Source organism: Brachycentrus maculatus, unplaced genomic scaffold (assembly GCF_059751285.1).
Source record: "Brachycentrus maculatus isolate JH-2025_06_01 unplaced genomic scaffold, ASM5975128v1 h1tg000039l, whole genome shotgun sequence".
Lineage (NCBI taxonomy): Eukaryota > Metazoa > Arthropoda > Insecta > Trichoptera > Brachycentridae > Brachycentrus > Brachycentrus maculatus.
In genome coordinates, this window is record NW_028280793.1 from 2,911,060 (window position 1) to 2,931,444 (window position 20,385).

The 20,385-nt window shown below is 32.0% G+C and overlaps 1 protein-coding gene across 1 annotated transcript; it reads left to right on the top strand.

Moving 5' to 3' along the window:
* Window positions 1–872: 872 nt before the first annotated feature.
* LOC148312506 (uncharacterized) lies at window positions 873–20,123 on the top strand. The gene is made up of 5 exons (XM_088277173.1): window positions 873–1,022; window positions 4,089–4,413; window positions 10,743–10,934; window positions 17,889–18,031; window positions 18,795–20,123. Exons 1-5 carry the CDS (start codon window positions 1,003–1,005, stop codon window positions 19,057–19,059), a joined length of 945 nt encoding a protein of 314 aa, XP_088133299.1. The 5' UTR covers window positions 873–1,002; the 3' UTR covers window positions 19,060–20,123.
* Window positions 20,124–20,385: the final 262 nt, after the last annotated feature.

Sequence of the window (20,385 nt, forward strand, 5' to 3'; positions counted from 1 at the left end):
TCATCTAGAATCGTTTCACTTTTTCGTCTGATCTAGGCCAATCTGCCCTACCGCGCCTAAAAAAAATGATCGATGAACTTTATTATTTCTTGAATTGTAGATACAGACCAAATAATATTATAAGTAATGTACTAGACTGGTAGATAATTATAGAGTTTGTAACCCCGAATGTCCTAACTATTAACTACTATCCTTCTTTTTTCTCCTTATTATTTATTCTTCATTTCCTTTCTCATATGGCAGTGATGTCCTTCAGCGTGAGCTCCTTCACCATCGTCACATGTATCCCACCGAATAAAATGTTGCACTCCTATATCCAAGAATCTGGATCGCAGGACTGATCACTGAAAGAAGGATGAAAGTAGATTGAATTCAGTCGAAACGCAATCTCTCAGACGAATGCGCGGTAAAACAATGTATGATAGATGTGGAAATAAGAAAATAATGGAAGGCTGAGATTAGCATTATCGATAAAATTAATAAAGGAACGTTGAAATGGTTTGGACAAGTGGAATGAATGAGCGAGGAAATAACGGTAAAACAAATTTATGAAACGGATGTAGTTGTAGGAAATAGGACCAGAGGAACACGAAGGAAATCTTGACATGAACAAGTATATAAGTAAGTACTTGAAAGCGGTCAGGTCAGGAGTCGGAATAATGGCGGGTATGTATGATGCATGAATGTGAAAGAAGGGAAGATTGTTTGCAAAGCCAGATTGATGTGGCGTTCTATTCTCTCTACCTACCCAGTTAGGAAATGGTGTGATGGTTAGCTAGTTAAGTACAACTTAAAAACCACAGATAACTACTTAGAAACTTGATTTTTAAAATTAGAATTGTACCACGAAATTTATATTAATAATAAACAAAAGTTGCGAAGAAAAACTAATTATTTAATTAGACCCGGCCAAACCTGACGATAATTATATCTAATCTATTGACAATATTTATCATATTTCCGTCCGTCTTTTAAAAAATACTATTTTTAAAATACTCAGTAATGATGTTGGTAATTCCCAGGTACGTATATTTTTATTTGGTGATAGATTTTTGATATCGCACCTATCTGCGTTAGAAAAGTTCAGAACACAAGCGAATCAAGCCAAAAAAGTTAAATATTGTCAGGTATTGTGTGAAAATGAAAAAAAAATAAGTATGCACACATGTAATCATATACGAGTACATACGCGGGAATCCTTAATAAAAATGCCGTTACTCTTAATATGTGGTATTTTAAATATATAACCATCACCCTGCTTCTCCGCAGGGGTAGCCAGAGAGAATAGAACGCCACGCCAATCTGTCTTTGCACACAATCTTTGTCTCATCCACATTCAAGCATTTCACGCATACCCGAAGGTTATTTCGACTACCGATCTGAACACTTTCAAGTATTTTAAATACTTGATTACAGAAATATATTAGTATCGAAAACATATTATCGACTTTTAACGCATACTTTAGTCAAATATTGTCCTTAATATGTGGAAAAGCTTCTGAATAATGATTATTTTAAAAAAATAGATGGTCCTTCACGTTTTCAGAATAACGGCTTGTTAAGATTATTCTCATGTTTTCACTTTTTAATAACTTACCATATACATATGATAATACACTTCTAATTATTCCAATTACATTTTAGCATTTAAAAAAAAAATGTAATTATTATTTAAATATTTCCCAAGTATGTCCAAACTTTTGTTCACAATTACTGAGTTAAAAAAAACATAATTTTAAAAAGAAAAAAATCATGTTAATGGCATTTGTATTTTACAATTTATTTTGCTACTCTTTTTTGTATTATCGTATTTGTTTCCTGAATAAATAAACATGAACTTGATACAAACAGTGATTCAAACAACAGAAACTCAGAAGAATACAACTTGAAGGCGTAAATATTATTAAGGTTTTCTCTTGTAAGCTGATCATATTAGATGTCTCAATGAGAAATTTAATCATTGTAAACCCCCTCTATAACGTTGAGATAGGTACCGCGTTATCGCAGGGAACTTTATAAGGGGTAAATGTTTTTAAATTGCATTTTAAATTTAAATGACTCATTTCAGACATTTCTGCTGGTTAAAATGTAAAAATATAATTCAAATCAATGACATCTTATAACGTTCCCTCCGATAACGCGGTACCTATCTCAATGTCATATGGGGGGTTTGCCTTTAGCTGATTGAAGGGGTGGTTTTTAAGTAACTTTTTTTAAAAACTTATTTAATCACCAATTTTTTGTCAAGTCTTAAAACTACCAGTAGTATTTAAAGAAAAAGACTTAAACTATTTTTCTTCAAAACGCCTGTGTACACATTGCACATACGTGTGATAACCGTAATGAAATAAAGTCTATTGTACTGATTGGGATATCCCTGACATCGTACGTAATAATTTATACTTATCTTTTGATACTTTAGACCTGCATCAGATGGTATATTTACGAAAAAATCACCCTCACCCCTTTTTCACACCCCCCTTAATTAAGAAATTTCAAAAATAGTAAAATGTGTTTTCAATTATATTTTTATACACAACCAGCTCTTTTTTAAACAAAAAACGTCCCAGAACTCACTTCACGTCAAGTTTTTTATTAAAAAATACATATTTTCAAATATCATTTTAAAATTAATTGCAATACCTGCCATATTTTATCATTTACATAAATATAAATCGTAATTACGTAAGTGCAAACAAATGTTTGTACTTATGAAACAATTTTCGTGTAATTGATTTAATTTTTGTAATTGATTTAATTTTTTTTAAATATTAAATTTATCCATGAAAAAAGGTGCCGCAGCGCCCTTTCACCGCGTTACATGAAAAAAGCCCTGGAAATATCAAAATAACACTGTTTACGCTTTTGATATGTTTTTTTAGTTTTTGGTATTATCCCCGTAAAAATAGTCTCCCTTTTCACCGACTTGGGGATTGAATTTCTGAAAATCCTTAGAGGGTTGTCAATAGACATAAAAGCAAGCTCTAAATGTCAACTTTCTAGATTAAACGCGTTATGTTAGGTAAGGTTATTAAGCTGTTTAGGCTGTGCATTGATGACTCCCTTTTATATACATATAAATTACTTGGGATTTGTTGAGAAAATAGGATTACTTGGGAAAATCTACCGATGTATGACGGCTATACTAATTAAAATAAAATAATTGATAACATATCATAAGTGCCCACTTACGAACTTTCCACTTATTTGTGAATGAAAAGAATTATGTAATGTTAATCACTAGGTAACGGAATTTCGTGATTAACGCATATTAAATTTGATCGTAAATTATTTGATTATCTTCGGGCAAACGCCTATTTTGGGGTATCCCAAGTAGGCTTGTGTATAACAGCCCAAAAATGTATTTATGGTGATAATGAATTTTTCTCATGATGTTGGGGTTTTTGCTATTAAATTAATATGAAAAATCACAAGACTATCGGTAGCATTTTTATTGAGGTAAAGAGAAATAAGGGAGATATGAAGGTTTAAACATTGGATATTTGAATATATAGAAAAACGCACACCGCTATACGTTATCAAATTTCATGTCATCGGGTGTATTATGGGACGTGTGCCTTTATGTATCTGCTTTATAAAACTGTAATAGTAGTAGTAGTAGTGTGGATTCGTTTAAGTGACGTCATTCGTTACCAACTTACGAAAACAACGTTTTTACGAAGGCGAATTTCGCTAAAGAAAATGATGAATGAAAATATTGATTATATCGGTTGCTTTAAGCACAAAACGAGTCTTACATAATCCTTTATAGGTTGAGTATGTTAAATTAGATATTCCTCCCAAGTGATAATACCCTATTTATCACATGTTTGTAGCATATGATCTGCTATATTAAATCGAGACGTCACACATTATGTGGGATGTGTAGAATTCTGTTGGACTGCATTCATGTACATACTTGCATGTTCCAAACAGCTTAAACCTGTTATTTAATTTCACCAAAAAATGACAACGAATTTAAATATTTTATATTTGAAATAAGGTAAAATTTCCCACGAAAACGGCGCCATACAAATTGTCCAAAAAATAAATAAATAAATCAAAATGCGTTATGCATTATGTTGCAGCGCTATTACGCAATCGGACGCCGGCTCGTCCAATAACACAGATTTTAAAATAAACCAAAAGAGGGACAAAAAGGATGAGGCTTCTAAAAATATTACACTCGCTCTCGTCGTCCACTCTTGGCGGCTGAAGAGGCAAGAGATAAAGTCGCTCCGGGAGGCCTTGGCTGAGCGGACGTCTCGCGGGCAGAAGCTGCAGCTGGAGGTGATCTGCCTGAGGCGCCTGCTCAGGGCCGACTGCAGCAAGCTGCGACTGGCCATGGCCGAGCTGGAGGGTCTGCGAGGCGAGATGGACGGGAGAAGCGAGGCGAGCCGGTCCTTCGAAAATGTAAGTCTTTTTCTATACCGGTGCTAATTACTTCTAGGGGTACTTCTAGATAATTTGGTGATGGACTTACAATCTTGTATTCATTTAGATTGGCAGTGACAGGTATATTGAAAGCTTTTAAATGTAAATTCACAGTAAAATCGGGATAACAATTTTATATAGTTTCACATTTTCAATAAATTTCGCAACTTAGTTAAAAAAAAATGCTTAGCAAGAGCAGATCTGTCAGGAAGCCTAGATGCTTCTGTATCAGATCTGGGCATGCGGTGGGATAGCTTTCACTATACCAGTGCTAATTGTATAAAATTAAATATATTTCTCACACAAGGTAGATAAGGAGACTAACAATATTGAGGGAACCTTCCTTTTCATTTTAAAATACCCATAATATTCCAATTTGTGTAAGATCTAAGAGTTACAGTAAACAACACATTAATGATGTATCCAGTAGCTTGAAAATATGGCTGGTCTCACACATGCAGATAAGAGGAATAACGACATTTAGGCACCTTTCCCTTTACATCAGAAACTTTTAAATTATCTTATGGACTACTACAAGATCTGATTTGTGATTTGATTTGAAGTATTTGTACAAGATCTAAGAGTTGCAGTAAACGACACATTAATGATGTATCCAGTCTCTTGAAAATATGGCTGGTCGATAAATATATATATGTATATATTGTGTGTCCATAGACACATTGGGAGCGTCTGTTTTTTGGGTGAGATTATTTTTAGAGCGTGTATATGCACATGGGAATGTGCCTCAACACTACTCTAAATATTATGTAGGTTCTTATATGTTTTTTAACAATGTTATGTAACATCATCTTGTATTTGTATACCTTCAAACTGAGCTCCTTCGTTTACACACACACATACACACATGTATACACACACATTTATATATATATATATATATATATATATATATATATATATATATATATATATATATATATATAATTATATATATATATATATATATATATAATTATATATATATATATATATATATATATATATATATATATATATATATATATATATATATATATATATATATATATATATATATATATATATATATATATATATATATATATATAAATATATATATATATATATATATATATCTATATATATATATATATATATAAATATATATATATATATATATATATATATCTATATATATATATATATATATATATATATATATATATATATATATATATATATATATATATATAAATATATATATATATATATATATATATATATATATATATATATATATATATATATATATATATATACAGCCTGCAGCTCCTTCACTCAAGTCATCCATAATCCTATCAATTCTAGATTTAAGTACCCAGAGTACAGAACGGATAATCTTATGTTCATATAATTGACAATTAAGTTAACGCCACGGTTGATCCGTTACAGTGCCCTATGCACCACTGGGTACGGGTGGGGGTCTGAGGAACAGGAGTTAAATTGCGGATAAAATATATCTGCTATTAATGTTAGTGAAATAACGCAAACGTTTAAATATTATTTTAATGTAGGTACTGATTTTCTTCATGAGACATGCTTAGCATTGTTTATTTTATTTATATTTTTTATTGTGCTACTACTAAGTTTTGTGAAGTAGAAATATTATATATTATAATGAAATAATGTTCGTTGCTGTAGTGTAGTTGGAGCATTTGCCCACCGCGCTGAAGGTCGATTGATTGTTTGATCCAATGTTGATTTAATATCACCCCGGAGTTATTTTGTCGATTCGGGATTAACCTTATGGAATAACACGATGATTTAAATAAAAATAAAACTCTTGTATAATACTACTTTTTGAGTAAATTAATGTAAACACGACTAGTTTCGAGAACTATAGATGTTCTCATCAACAGGTCAAAATACAAACTATTTTTATGTACTTCAAGATTGTATTTTTACCCGTTGATGTGATCATTTGTAGTTCTCGAAACTAGTCGTATTTATTTATTTATTTATTTAAAAACTGAATGTACGGAAAATAAAAAAGTGCATTGGCGGGCTTATTGCTAAAAAGCATATCTTTCAACCAACCAAAAACAGACTAGTGATATTGATCAAAACGTTTGATAACTTATGTAGCTGTTTGCAATCAGAGGGTAGATTGAACATTAAAAAACATAAATAACGAAAGATGATAATAAGGAGGGCAAATGAAAAAGTAGCCTAGTGTTTACATTAATAAACTGAAAAAGTAGCCTTACACAAGTCTTGTATTTTTATATTTAAATTACCCTCCACTGGTACTTCACGACTTATCTCTTTGCCTTCGTGTAATTAACGATCTAGATAACACCGCGTCGATACGATGCAGTGCCCTAGGCTTAATTTCATATGGGTAAGGGATAGAAAAGGTATAATAATAATGAAATATTGGCCCCTGCATCATTGAAAACGGGCAAGGGTTAGAAAGGGTATAATAATAATAATGTAATATTGCCTGATGAATCATTGAATACGGGCAACGGATAAAAAGGTATAATAATTATAATGTTATTTGCCCAACAGATCATTGACTACGGGCAAGGGTTAGAAAGAGTATAAAAATAATAATGAAGTAGGTATTGAGGAATAAATACGAATGCAATCAAACACTGAACCATCGTTAATTATCAAGCTGTCGTATTTATAAACAGTCTCTCTACGATCTGCCGACAGTCTGTTCGGTTACTATTTTAAAACTTAGGAAGAGGTTTGAACCGTTCGTCCATTTTTTTCTGTTTTATTGCCTAGAGAATAAAATATTATGTCCTGCTTTATACTGTCATGTAATATGCTGGTTTCAGTATTGGTCGGCTCTCGGCTCGCGGCTCGCGGCTCACTGACGGCGCTAACATCTCTGCAATCAGCTATTTGTGTAACTTTATTTATGGTGAGTTCGTCAGCCGAGCGACGATCGAGGTCTGCGCGCGTTGCACAATGGTCCGAATCGAAACTATATTAATGGTTATATTTTATATTGTTTTATTTGTCTATGGGGTGGGCCTATTAACACAAATAATCATACAGGAATTACATTTTACAAAACGAAGATTAAATAAAACAAAATGAAAAAAAAACACACACACAAACTTCTACAACACGAAGACAGGGGTCGGACTACTCATTCAGTGATTTTTTTAATCAAGCTTTTTTTTACCTAAAAAGTGCAGATTCTGTTTTGAGATTTTAACATGAAACAAACAAGACATTTATTTATTTATTTTTCACCATACACACAATTACAAATTACAATTTACAATAATGTGCTTTTACTGAATTTGTACGTATCGAGGGCACATTTAACAATACTAATTTATAAAACTATGCGAAAGAAAATTGTTTGTGACATCTAATATAATACAACATAGTCGAATGATTCTATCTCTTTCAGATCTATCCATCTCCATTATCTATTTCTAAAAAGCTCGTTTATACATAGTTTCGTTATTTCATGACTTTGTGGATAGTGGAAACAGGTTGTACAACTTTATTGCATAAAAATCAAATTTCCTTAGCCAAAAAAATGCTTGCGAAGCAAGAAAATAAAAGAAATCTGCGAAATGCAATCGAAAACATTGTAAATGCTGATTGACACCAGCTGTCTAGGAACACGCTGTCCGCCATGAGCAATGTTTAGTATTGCGTGTGTTTCTATTACGCCTAACAGACGGCAGTGCCATTGTTTAATATGTCATTTAATCACAGGTTAAAACAGAAGTGTTAAAAATATATCAAAAATTATAAATTAAATATTTCAAAATGTATAAAAACACGCGCAAGCTGTGTCAAAATTTTTAAGGCAATCGGTGGATAATTTTGGGAGATAAAGACTTTAATCCAACGAGCATTTACATTTTTAATTATATAGATTTCCACGACTGGGATGTGAAATCAATGATTCATTTTAAAATTGAACAATATCGTATTGGTTTTAATATTCTTCTTATGTGTTTTTGACCGTCATCGTGGTGAGTGATAGTGGATCTCTGTGCAATGTGGAAATCAGCTGAAATCTTGTAGCGTCGCGACTAGACGCAGAATTTCGCATGAAATTATTCAGCTATTATATTAATTGCGAACATGATCAAATTGAAAGAAAAACAGACGTAAATATTTTTTCCATCTTTAAAGATCTCCAAGCGTTAGAATGGAAAACTTGGAATGGAAAAGTCTAACTCTTGATCCGCTTGATTTACACATTTTACAAACAAAAATAAGATTATAGCATTTGTAACTTGATCAAAACACGTGTTATAATTGTATTTAAATGGACCAAGTCACACAAACATAAATAGGATTACATAAATGAGCTCCAACTATTATTTTCTTAATATTGACTTACACGAATCTTTTGTTAATTTATGTTATTGAGGACCTAGTGAACCTAGATGGAGGAAAATTTGACGTGATCAAGTATTTCAAATACTTGAAAGTGGTCAAAGTGGTCAAATTTGTCAGGAGTCAGAATAATCGCTGGGGATTGAAAATGGGGATGAATAATCGCTGGGGAGTGGCGTTCTATTCTATCTGCCTACCCCTGCGGATAAGCGGCGTGATAGTTAATTAGTTTGTTTATTACATTTGTTTTTAATAACACGGAATTCGTAGTTGGATATACATAGTTGCACCAACCCGTTTTTCGGTATTGTCTATTTTAGTATAGGAATGCAATAATAAGTAGGCGCTTATATCTGGATACTGTGGAGAATTATGTCAAGAAAAATAATGTGAATGACAATTGTCATGTTACAATGGACAGCTCGTGTGGACTTTTATCAGTGCATTATTAAAATATAAACTTCTTAAGTAAACGTTCGATATTGTGTACTCACCATTGACAACCAACTCCCAACTATTCAGTGTACGGATTATATTATAATTGGACTTGTAATTGTAAATGGTTATTACTTAACCCAGACAAAATTAAAGCGATTGCTGAATATTATCCGGAAAAAATGTGTAAAGGAAATATTGTAAAAAGTTTTTTTTTGGAAAAAAAAAAATATATATACATATGTATATATATATATATATATATATATATATATATATATATATATATATATATATATATATATATATATATATATATATATATATATATATATATATATATATATATAAATATATAGTGTAAATATTGCTTCGTCATTTTTCCTATGGTACGTCTAAAATTGTTCAGCACTAAAGCGGTTAGTAATCGGTTATTTTCCTCGAGCAAATATTATTTGAGCGTGTAAATATTACTTTATCATTTTTCCCATAGTATGGTTAAGGTTTTTCAGCACTAAATCGGTTAATTACCGGTTGTATTCCCGAGAAAATATTATTTGACCGTGTATCTTCATAATTTTTCTCTTAGTATGGTTAGTATTTTTCACCACTAAAACGGTTAATTTCCAGTTATTTCCTCGAGAAAATATTATTTGAGCGTGTAAATACTGCTTAATCATTTTCCCCATAGTATGGTAAAGATTTTCACCATCAAAACGGTTAATTTCCATTTGTTTCCTCCAGCAAATATTATTCGAGCGTGTAAATATTATTTCATCGTTTTCCCCATAGTATGCTTAAGATTTTTCACCACTAAAACGGTTAGTTTTCAGTTGTTTCCTCAAGCAAATTTTATTTGAGCTTGATTATATTGCTTCATATTTTTTTCCGTAGTGTGGTAAGTATTTTTTCATACTATGGAAAAAAAATATCCAATGCTTTTGTAAGATCTACTAAGCAGAGGTAAGCTGTTTCATTGAACTCTTATTGCTTTTTCAACTATTTGTCTAACAACAAAGATGACGTCTGTTGTTGATCTGTTTTTTTCTAAATATGTATTATACTTCTCTATTGGTGCTTTGTCTTTCCAATTTACTTGTGAGTGCAAATATTACTTCATCACTTTCCCCATAGCATAGGTAAAATTATTTAGCACTAAAGCGGTTAATTACCGGTTGTTTTCCTTGAGCAAATGTTATTTAACATTTTTTATCCCATAGTATGAGTAAGATTTTTCAGCACTAAAGCGGTTAATGACCGGTTATTTTCCTCGAGCAAATGTTATTTCACATTTTTTATCCCGTAGTATGGGTAAGATATTTTAGCGCTAAAGCGGTTAATGACCGGTTGTTTTCCTCGAGCAAATGTTGTTTAACATTTATCCCATAGTATGGGTAAGATTTTACCAGCACTAAAGCGGTTAGCAACCGGTTGTTTTCCTCGAGCAAATTGTATGGGTAAGATTTTACCAGCACTAAAGCTGTTAATGACCGGTTGTTTTCGTCTACCAGGAGAAGAGCTCCTTGCAGCGGTCGGCCAGCCTGGCGGCGCAGCGCGCCTCGGGCCTGCAGGAGCTGTGGAGGAGCTGCAAGGCGGACCTGGCGGCCGCGCGCCTGCAAGCCGCCCAGGCTCACGCGCAGCTCGCGGCCGAGAGGACCAAGCTGCGCCAGGCCAAGGACCAGCACTCGGACCTGGTCGACGTGGTCAGTTTTAGTTTCCATTTTCAATCTGCTTTCACTCTCCTACTCATATCACCACCGCCCTTTGGGTTATTATTCATAAAGTAGTATAAAAAATACCGGGGTTTTTTTTCCGTAAGATTTCTTATTTACATGCAATGAACCAGACATTTTTTTAAACCTTTGGGTTTTTATCATAAAGTAAGTAAAAAATATTTTTTCCATTCATTTAATTTCTTATTTACAATGTACCAGACAATTAAAAAACCTTCGGGTTATTATTTATAATAAAGTCAAAAATCTTTATTTTATGTATTAATTTTTAAATCAAACACATATTTTTTGAGTCTTCTATGTTGTATTTTATTACAAAACACATAAAAATTAATATTGTGACAATTGTTTCGCCTAGTTATGGAATTTTCATAAAATAAAACTTATTAGAATCAAAAAATCTCTGTTTGATTTAAAAATTAATACAAAAATTAAAATGGAGTTCTACAAATTAATAAATTAAAAATCTTTTTTTTTACAATGTGCCAGACAAAAAAAAACCTTTCGTTTATTATTCATAAATAAGGTCAAACATCCTTGTTTTTTTTCATAAGATTTCTTATTTGCAATGACTAGACAATTTTTTTGAAACCTTTGGGTTATTAATCGTAAAGTAGGTCAAATATTAATTACATTGTTTTTTGACATCTCATCAAAGATGAAGAAGAATATGGAAGTCCGGGCATTTGCGGGGCTGACGACCGTCATAGGCTGGTTTATATGATCACTTTACACACGTGTAACATTCACCAATACTACCCATTATTGACAACCACACTACTCAAATTCTTGGAGGTTCTATATTTATGAACCAATTTTGAAACATTTTTCTTGAATCACTAGAACTTCACTAGAGACATCTATTGGTGAGATGAAAAGAAGCTTTTTATTGAGCAGAAACTCTTTTATTAGTATGTGAGGCGAGGTATTAATTATAACTTTGATGTAGGTTATTATATAAACAATTTTTTATTTTCAATACTTCTTTCTTGTATACCTAAAGGGCTTGTATTTGAAAGTGATACTTAAGTTATTAAAGGAGTGGTGTCGAACCAAAAGTCTGACAATCTGCGATCCTGTTGAAAATAGATATTTAAAAATTTACGTGACTAGATTTGAATGAAATAGTGTAGATAAAAAGTATCATTATAATATTATAATTGCCCGTTTATCGAGACAAGATAGGTGTTATCTAATGATCGTATAGGTGTTTCCATAAATATTACCCAATAAATAGTTGCCGCGGAAAATCCAGCTGTGTATGTACCGATGGATGGTATGTACCTACCCACCTATAAAGGTAGGATACTAATCTTACGTCCATCGTACTTGTTCACATTGCTAAATATTATCTTATCAAGAAATGATCACATTATTATAATTACAAATTACAGTAATGTTTTCCCACGTTGAGGGCACATTTAACAATATTTATTCGTAAAATTATATGAAAGAAAATTGTTTATGACATGCAATCAATTAAAAAAATATATTTTAGATTTACCCACCTCCAATATCCATCCTTTCATAAATAATAATAATAATCCCTTACCGCACCCCAATGGTGCATAGGGCACTGCTTCATATAAACGCAGTGTTATCTCGATCGATTACACATGAAGGAAAGGTGATCAGCCCTCCACTTCAGGTACCAGTCCAGTGTAATATTGGATAAATATTAGAGTGAAAAAATCACTTATATTTATTAAACCCCCCTGGGAATCGAACCCGGGACCTCCAGAACGGTAGGCGAGCATGCTGACCATTACACTACGGAGGCGGATCCTTTTATTTTTTTATTTTTAACGACTTTAAAGATAATTGAAGCAGGTTGTACAACTTTATTGCAAAGTTATCAAAGTTCTTTTTGGGTATGTATGTGTTTTTTCATCTCTTGTATCCCTTTAATTTTTGGAAGCTAGGGTGACTTTATTTGAGTAAATGTAAATGTATATATAACATATTAACTAACTAACCAACACACCGCAGGGGTAGGCAGAGAGAATAGAACGCCACACCAATCTGTCTTTGCAAATAATCTTCGCCTCTTCCACATTCATACATCTTCTCATAAATGAACGCCGATTATTCCGACTCCTGACCCGACCACTTTCAAGTATTTGAAATACTTGATCATGCCAAGTTTTCTTCGGTCTTCCTCTGCTTCTATTACCAACCACATTCGCCTTATAAATTTGTTTAACGTTTAACTATCCTTTCTTCACTCGTTCGATTCACGTGCCCAAACCATCTCAACACACCTTTCTTAATTTATTCGATAAATTTCAAAAATTGATTCCACAGTAAAATCTACACACACACACACACACACACACACACACACACACACACACACACACACACACACACACACACACACACACACACACACACACACACACACACACACACACACACACACACACACACACACACACACACACACACACACACACACACACACACACACACACACACACACACACACACACACACACACACACACACACACACACACACATATATATATATATATATATATATATATATATATATACATACACGATGGATTAACGCATTTCCCTGAGTCTCGATGTAGTTTAGGCGGCCGCGAAGTGAGTCACACCACGCGCCGCCCATCCCGCCCTTGCCGCTACTCGGGGGGGGAGGGTTGCTTAGCCTTATTCCTGGAATCAGGTGACTCACTGCCGGGACCCGCATCTCCCATACCCAGTGTTATTCGTCACGCCGCCGGGATGCGTATTGATCCCGCGGGAAAGCGGAGGGAAGACGATGATGCTGCGTGACTCAGAGCTATGACGAGATGAGGGAAAGTTGCGGGCTCTGGAGATTTAGAACAGCTACCGACATATCGCTCACTCCTTTCCACAACGTCATATATCAAAACACTTTTCACAATTTTTCAGGAGATCGTTTTTAAAGTTTAAAAATATGATAAAATGTATTAAAAACAAATATCTGGCCACTTATTGAACTTTTTACTGTGCAACAGATCTTTTTAGGTAAAACATGAAGGTTTTTTCTCTATTTGAATTTTTTTTTAGATATTTAAAAAAAAATATTAAACAATACCTTTTCTTCAAAATTGCAAAAACAACACTTTTTGCCCTGTAGCGGGTAAATATTAACTTAAAAATATGCCGCTTTTGCTGGGATATAGTACATTTTATGGGCATTCTGAAAATATGCAGAATTTAAAATTGACGATTTTTGATATATTATATGACGTTGTTGAAAGGAGTGAGCGATATACGTTTATCATATAATACATAGTACACCTTGTCTTACCTTGTATGTGTCATCGACTTTCACATTTCACAGTGAACGGCACATGTGAAAATAACATTTTCCTTCAAAGAGGAAGTTTTGTGTTTTTTTGTTATTGTTGTATAAATAGACTGTCAGACTATTGATATTTATACTGCTCTTTTTTTAATTAGCGTAGTAGCCGATATTAAAACCCATGATTTTTTTAATTTTACAACACGTCAGGGAGTGAAAAATATATTTCTTGTAGTAGTCGATATTAATACTGATAAATTTTTAAGTTTTGGAACACAAAAGGGAGTGAAAAAACACATGTAGTAGCGGATATAATAATCCTGTTCATTAAAAAAAATTGGAATACGGAAGGAAACAGTACGCGAACCGCACGAATCAGGCTAAAGTAATGTATCAAGATTATTAAAAATCGTTATATCTACCCATGAAATTCCACGTCATTGTGATGCAGTGCCTTATGCACCATTGTTTTTAGATGAGGGTTAGAAGAAGAATAAGAGCTACAAATTAGTTTTACATTTATTCTTTTTAAATTAATAATAATACGGATGACATTTTATACATTAAAGCTGATCGCTTTTAGAGTTGATACATTCATTTATTTCATGCATAAATTAAATTAATTGAATGTCTACTTCGAAAAAAAAAACAAAAGTTAGTTTCCCAAAAGTCAACTGGGCTTTGGGAATCAGCTGTTGGGGTTGTACGGCGAGTGTGGCGCGTGGTGGCAGAGATCGCGCGTAGAATGAAGGAAGTTGGAGCGCGTACGTGACAGCAGTCTCCCGCCCACGCACCGAGTCGTGAGTCAGCCAGCTCATGGATATTTCGCGTTCCACGATTACTACGCCACCCCTACTACGAGACAGTACGCATTTCCACGACGCTTTCAGCGCCAGCGCCTGAAAATTCGGCGCCGAACCGAATTGAAACTTTTCAGTCATCGTTTGGCGCCACAATTTGTATATACTACATGTATATTTCAGTAGTTCGAATCCGAATGCCAAAAACTATGGAGTTTGTTATGCAACTACATATAATGTGATTTATTAATTTTTCCAATCCTTTTTTTTGACGAACGCCCCACTAAGAAAATCCCATGACAAAACGTCCGTTTACATTATTAGTCTGTTCACTGTTATTTTTCCTCAATTTTTTTTTAAATTAATTATTTGTTTATTTATTTGGCAGGATAAATAATTACAAAAAAAACTACAGGTAAAAAACTGTCATTTTTTAAAAATTATTTACTTGGCGGTATAAATAAAAAAAAACTAGAGGTAAAATAACTGTCAATAGACTGTAAATATTTACTAACTATACTAACTAAATATTTACTAAATTAAATACGATCACATTTATCTAAGAATCAACCATAATATCGTGGGTGCACTGGCAAAAAACGTTAGCTGGAAAATATTGACTTCATGATGCAGTATTATAGTTTTCAAAGTTCTATAAACAAAATGCACTAAGTAGTTTGAAATATCATATTTATGTATGTGGTTATAAATGTAAAATCAACTTCAAGTTTAATGGCGGATATTTTATTCAGGCTTTAAATAACAGGGATATTGGAGCAGGGATTTTAGAGTTAACGTTTTTCGCAAGTATACCCACGATATTATACATAAAATAAAGGAATATGAACAAGATGAAATACTTGAATAAGCACAAATCAATATCTTAGTTTAAAAAAATATCATTTTATAAATAAAACATTATTATGATTAAACATAATAAACTTTGTAACAGTAATGAAAATTTGGTTGTCTTTATTTTGGTGATGTTACAAACTTTAGTGGTAACGCTACCGATTCGTTTCCCATACCAAAAAGCCATTTTTAAACATATGATTGTTTACTTCGTATTTTTTTTACCTGGCACATACACTATAACTGGACTTTTATCGTGAATTTGTTTAGCTGCTTATGTATATTTCACTCCTATACTCAAGTCATTTGTAATCCTAGCATAGATTCATAAAGGTAATTAAGGAGGAATAGTAGGTACTATGGGAAAGGAAAATAGTACCAACGGCTAGGGCATCCGGGGTTACATACCCATGTTTGTACTCGCTATATATAAATATATATATATATATATATATATATATATATATATTATATATATATATATATATATATATATATATATATATATATATATATATATATATATATATATATATATGTATATATATATATATATATATATATATATATATATATATAAAAATATATATAAATATAAATAAATATAAATATATATATATATATATATATATATATATATATATATATATATATATATATATATATATATATATATATATATATATATATATATATATATATATATATATATATATATATATATATATATATATATAAATACGGAAGTTCCGAGACTTGTAGATAGGCACAGATTCCGCCATCAGAGTTGAGATAAGAAACGCATATTCAGGTGTATAAATATATAATATAACATATCGTTTGTGTTATCTTTGTATTGGAATTTTTTCAAAAGTTATCGAAACCCCAGGCTTCCTACAATAAATTATTTGTAGGTACTTATACAATATCATTGTAGGTGTCTGCTCAGTAGCGTTAGTTTATTAAGGCGATTACGAGGGTTTGTTTCGAGTGAAATATAGACGAGGAAAATGTGTTTAGAATTTTATGGTCGATTTGTATCGTCGAGTTTTGGCGCCAACTTGCCGTCGCCATGTTTCCCGCCTTGGCACAATGGCGGCGGCCTTGGCGCCCTGCAGCCGCGAGGGGTCCCGGGCAGACCTAATGGTGCTCGCGTGCGGCTGCGATAGCGAAGGAAACTACAAATATAGGGGACCGGGATACTTACTGCCTGAATGCTACAAAAAATTGATCAATACAAAGATTAATTCAGTCCAACGTGTAATTTGGACGATAAATATCTGAGTGCAAAAAGGGTGGCAAATTCCAGAACTATTTTGAACATGTCGTACGATGGGATTTTTCCTGGAATTCCCGTATATTTGGGAATTTTCAAGGTTTACCTACTAACAATCTTGAAAAAATCAATTAAAATCTTACATTACCAATGACTTTATTCATGTTACATTTGGTTTGGTTATGCTAAGTTAGGTTGAGTTATTTTGTATATTAAAAGCATTATTAACTTTGTGGTATGTTAATATAACACTCTCCTTATTACTCATCACTCACTTTGTATAATATCACTTAAATGTGGTTTATACAAAGTTAACAATGAATGATAAGGAGACTATTAGTTTAGGTTAGATTTTTTACTATCAATGAAAAACCTAACCTAATTTAAATTTTTTTATAAAGAACAATTGAATAATCAATAAGTCCATCACAAAGCAAAAAATACTTTTTACGTTAGGATATTATTATAAGTATCTAATACTATAATTGATAATTAATAACCAATATTTAATTTAATATTAAAACTTAATTCAATACTCTTTCACTATTTGAATTCATACAAGGTTTTCTATATTTTTGGTTATGCACACAACAAAGAAATTGGAGGTCTTTAAAAAGGTTCTTGTGTTTTAGAAACATTTTTATTTATTATCTTTTTGTAAAATAATCTAACACAGTTGTATTTTTTCTATAGGTGAATCAGAACAAGGAAGAAAAGATTCTCATGGAAAATGATTTGAAAAAAGCTCAGATAGAAATATTGAAGTTAAAAGACATGATGAAAACTAAAGATGAACAATTTAAAGCAATTGAAACAGAATTGGCCAGTATAAAGAGGTAAATTTCATAATTTATTTGTAAACTATTCATTGATAATAATAATTCATTTACGTTTATATACTCACATATTAGGAATTATTTTGTAAGGCTTACAGTTATTCAAATTGTTTGAGACCCTTTATTTGTAAACTTCAACAAACATTACCTGTTTCAATAAAAAATCAAAAACTTGAAAAAATCAAATAGTCACAAACTATTTTACATTTTTAACATCTCAATTAATATTCCCTCTAAGGACCAGTAAGGATAGCAATACAGTTGTTAAAAAATCCTACAAACTTGTATAAGTATGTTTGGTCTACATTGCATAATTGTAAAATTGCACCTGTTTTGTTTATGGACAAACTTTCCTGCTTTGATCCCCATACGCAAAAAATTAGAAATTATAGGGAATGTTTGTTTGAAATGTCCGCCTCCGTACTGTAACAATCAGCACGCTCGGCTACCGTTCTGGAGGTCCCGGGTTCGATTCCCAGGGGGGGTCAAATAAATAAAAGTGATTTTTTCAGTCTAATATTTATTCAATATTACCCTGGTCTGGTACCTGAAGCGGAGGGCTGATCACGTTTCCTTCATGTGTTAACGATCAAGATAACACTGCGTTTATAAAATGCAGTGCCCTATGCACCATTGGGGTGCGGATAAGGGTTTTATTTTTTTAAATATATTGTTTGAAATATTCGGCATGTGATGTTTGGAAGTAACAATGGTAACTACCAGCTTAATTGTTATAATCATAAATATTTGTTTTAATTTCAAGATGTCTGCTTGAGAAAAGTGCAGAGGCGGAGGGCCATAATGATGAATCACAAAAGCAAAAGTTGTTGGTTAGCAATTTGAGTTTACAAGTGGAAGAGTTAAAGTCACAGCTGCGAGCGGCTCACGAGAAACTTCGGAGATGGCCATTCCACTTCTCTGCCTGGCCGGTACACGGCAGTCTTGGTGTTCCAACTAACGTAGGAACTTGGTGGGGAAGTGTGACACAAAAGTTGCTGAGTGTGGCCATGATTTTTGCCGCACGCTAATCTCTGCAAAATATCTGTACTTAAGAAGTATACAGACACTTGCTTAAAATCTAAGAAAATGAGTTAGCCATGAAAACTCTACATCAATTATCATATTTATTAATAGCAAAAGATGCAAGTCTTTTCACGAAAGAATAAAGAAATTAAAAATTGTATACGGATGCTGCCAGCTTGTCTGGGATTCTGTTAGGAAATTAACACCATAACTACGTAGCGTAAATAACTTTAATCTTGAACTTTTAATTAAAAATATTTCATTTTTAACTTTGGTACTTTTAAATCAGCTAAAAAATTGATATGATCGATAGTAATTTTACTTGTTAAAATAGAAAACTTAATGTTATCGATTGTACGTTGTTAAAGTGTTAACTTTTATATGGAATTCTAGCCCGTATCTCGTTAAAAGCAGAAGGATGAACAAGAATTTACATTTGCTCTTCTAAACATTTTATTTCAATAATTAAAATAAAACTTTGTTTTAAAATCACTATATTATAGTGATTTTAAAACAAAGTTATATTTTAATTACAAAATGGAGAATCACAAAGTTAGTGCTTCAAATATAAATTATATTTTATTTCAAACTTGCAACCAGTATGCCTTTCAAGTACAGATATATGACCAATGAAGTTTGGTACAGTTCTTCAAAGTTTTGTTATATTATTTTGTTTTTTTTAAACAACATAATCCCATCATTATTTGTCACAAAGAACAAATTGTTCATAAATTTCTTGGTACATATCATTTATATCAGGAATACAGTTTTCATAAACCGTATTAATTTTAATGATTTCTAGTCTGATATTGTTTGTATAATAATTTATGATAGTGTACCTGATATTTATTTGAGTCTAAAATCATGTAATATCACATATACATTTATAAGTTTTTTTCTTCTTACATTATGACTGATATATGCATTTATTGATTTTAAAATTAAGGCTTGTGTTTATTTCACATATTTTTTGTAAAGCATATTAATATATATGCTTTTTATTTATCGCTTAGTTATCGTTTTTATACTCTTTTTATAAGAATTAAAATAAATTTGCAAATATAAAACTGTTTTATTTATTTAATCCTTTACCTAAAATAAGTAACTTCATTGAAAAAAATAGAAAGGTGTATTAAGATGCTTTGGAATAAAGATACTCAAAACCAATTTGTGAGAAAAAAAGTAAAAATAAATTTATAGGCGAATGTATTTGGAAATAGAAGCAGACAAAGGGGAATGAAAAATTGGTATGATCGAGTACTCCAAATACTAGTGCTAGTTTAGCTTGCTATCTAGCTTAGCTACTATCTGTTTAGCGATTCCCAGGGTGT

Bases quoted from the DNA above. Each gene is read 5' to 3' on its own strand.
- LOC148312506 (XM_088277173.1), top strand. From the start codon at position 1,003: ATGATGTTGGTAATTCCCAG. The intron at 1,023-4,088 runs GTACGTATATTT...ATTATGTTGCAG, and splicing joins ATGATGTTGGTAATTCCCAG to CGCTATTACGCAATCGGACG. The intron at 10,935-17,888 runs GTCAGTTTTAGT...TTTTTTCTATAG, and splicing joins ACTCGGACCTGGTCGACGTG to GTGAATCAGAACAAGGAAGA.